The sequence below is a fragment of the Austrofundulus limnaeus genome, unplaced genomic scaffold (genome assembly GCF_001266775.1).
Source record: "Austrofundulus limnaeus strain Quisiro unplaced genomic scaffold, Austrofundulus_limnaeus-1.0 Scaffold2051, whole genome shotgun sequence".
NCBI classification, from domain to species: Eukaryota; Metazoa; Chordata; class Actinopteri; order Cyprinodontiformes; family Rivulidae; genus Austrofundulus; species Austrofundulus limnaeus.
This window is the reverse complement of record NW_013954453.1, coordinates 8,804-9,927: the sequence shown is the minus strand read 5'-3', so window position 1 is coordinate 9,927 and position 1,124 is coordinate 8,804. Positions and strand designations below refer to the sequence as shown.

General features: G+C 36.2%; 1 protein-coding gene across 1 annotated transcript; it reads left to right on the top strand.

Moving 5' to 3' along the window:
- Positions 1–357: 357 nt before the first annotated feature.
- On the top strand, positions 358–1,114 carry LOC106536953 (NACHT, LRR and PYD domains-containing protein 3; the record flags this gene model as incomplete). The annotated part of the gene is given in 2 exon segments (XM_014034317.1): positions 358–512; positions 866–1,114. Coding segments are annotated over 2 exon segments (372 nt in total), but the record flags the coding sequence as incomplete, so codon positions are not given.
- Positions 1,115–1,124: the final 10 nt, after the last annotated feature.

Sequence of the window (1,124 nt, the reverse complement as noted above, 5' to 3'; positions counted from 1 at the left end):
ATCTATAGCTAAGTAGTTGTTAGTTTTTGATTTGTGTTTTCTAACCTGTTTTTATTAGTACTTTTTATGAAGATGAACTTTTACATTTTTCTTGCTTTTACTGTGAAAAACTTTCTGATTTTACATCTATGAAATGGCTATATATAAATAAACTTTACTTATTTACTGTAACTGTGGGATGAACGGTTGGTGATATGATTCCTTCAGTTATGTTAGGCCTTGAATTGATTGTATTTTTTGTGTCTCTGATATCCAGTAAAACTAATTCTGTTCACTTCAATCATTTACTTCAGATTTCAGTTTGAACCTTCAGCTCACAGCTTTTGTTCTTTATTCAGATTATACTGGTGCAGTTTGTCAGAGATCAGCTGTTCTTCTCTGGCCTCAGCTCTGAAGTCCAACCCCTCCCATTTGACACATCTGGACCTGAGTGACAACAATCTGTGTGACTCTGGAGTGAAGTATCTCTGTGGTTTCCTGGAAAGTCCAAACTGTAGACTGGAGGTTCTGAGGTCAGTTCACTGCAGCTGTTGGAGGTTTTCTATGTTTGTCCAACTAAAATCATTCACTGATCCTTCACAACTGATTCATTTAGAAATGTTTCATTCATTTCAAAAGTTCAACTCAAACATGTCTGTTTTGAATTTATTTATGAAGGTTTCTAATTGAACTTTTTATGATTCTAACTCGTATTTTTTTCAACAAAACATGACGTTGATTTTATTCATTTATTACAAACTGAGCTGTAAACTTTGGGGACTGAATGATGTGGATTTTTTCCACAGATGATACAAAAATACAAAATAAAAAAAAAATCCTAAAGAAAGTTTGAACCTTCAGCTCACAGCTTTTATTCTTTATTCAGACTGGAGAACTGCAGTTTGTCAGAGATCAGCTGTTCTTTTCTGGCCTCAGCTCTGAAGTCCAACCCCTCCCATCTGACAGAACTGGACCTGAGCAATAACAACCTTCAGGCTCCAGATGTTCAGCAGCTGTTGGATCTTGTGGAGAGTCCAGACTACAAACTTCAGACTCTGAGGTCAGTAGATGGTCTGAGTGAGTCCAGACTAGATCTGGACTAGATGAGCTCAAAACAAGATCAGAATATTTCTGAAAGTTTGCAT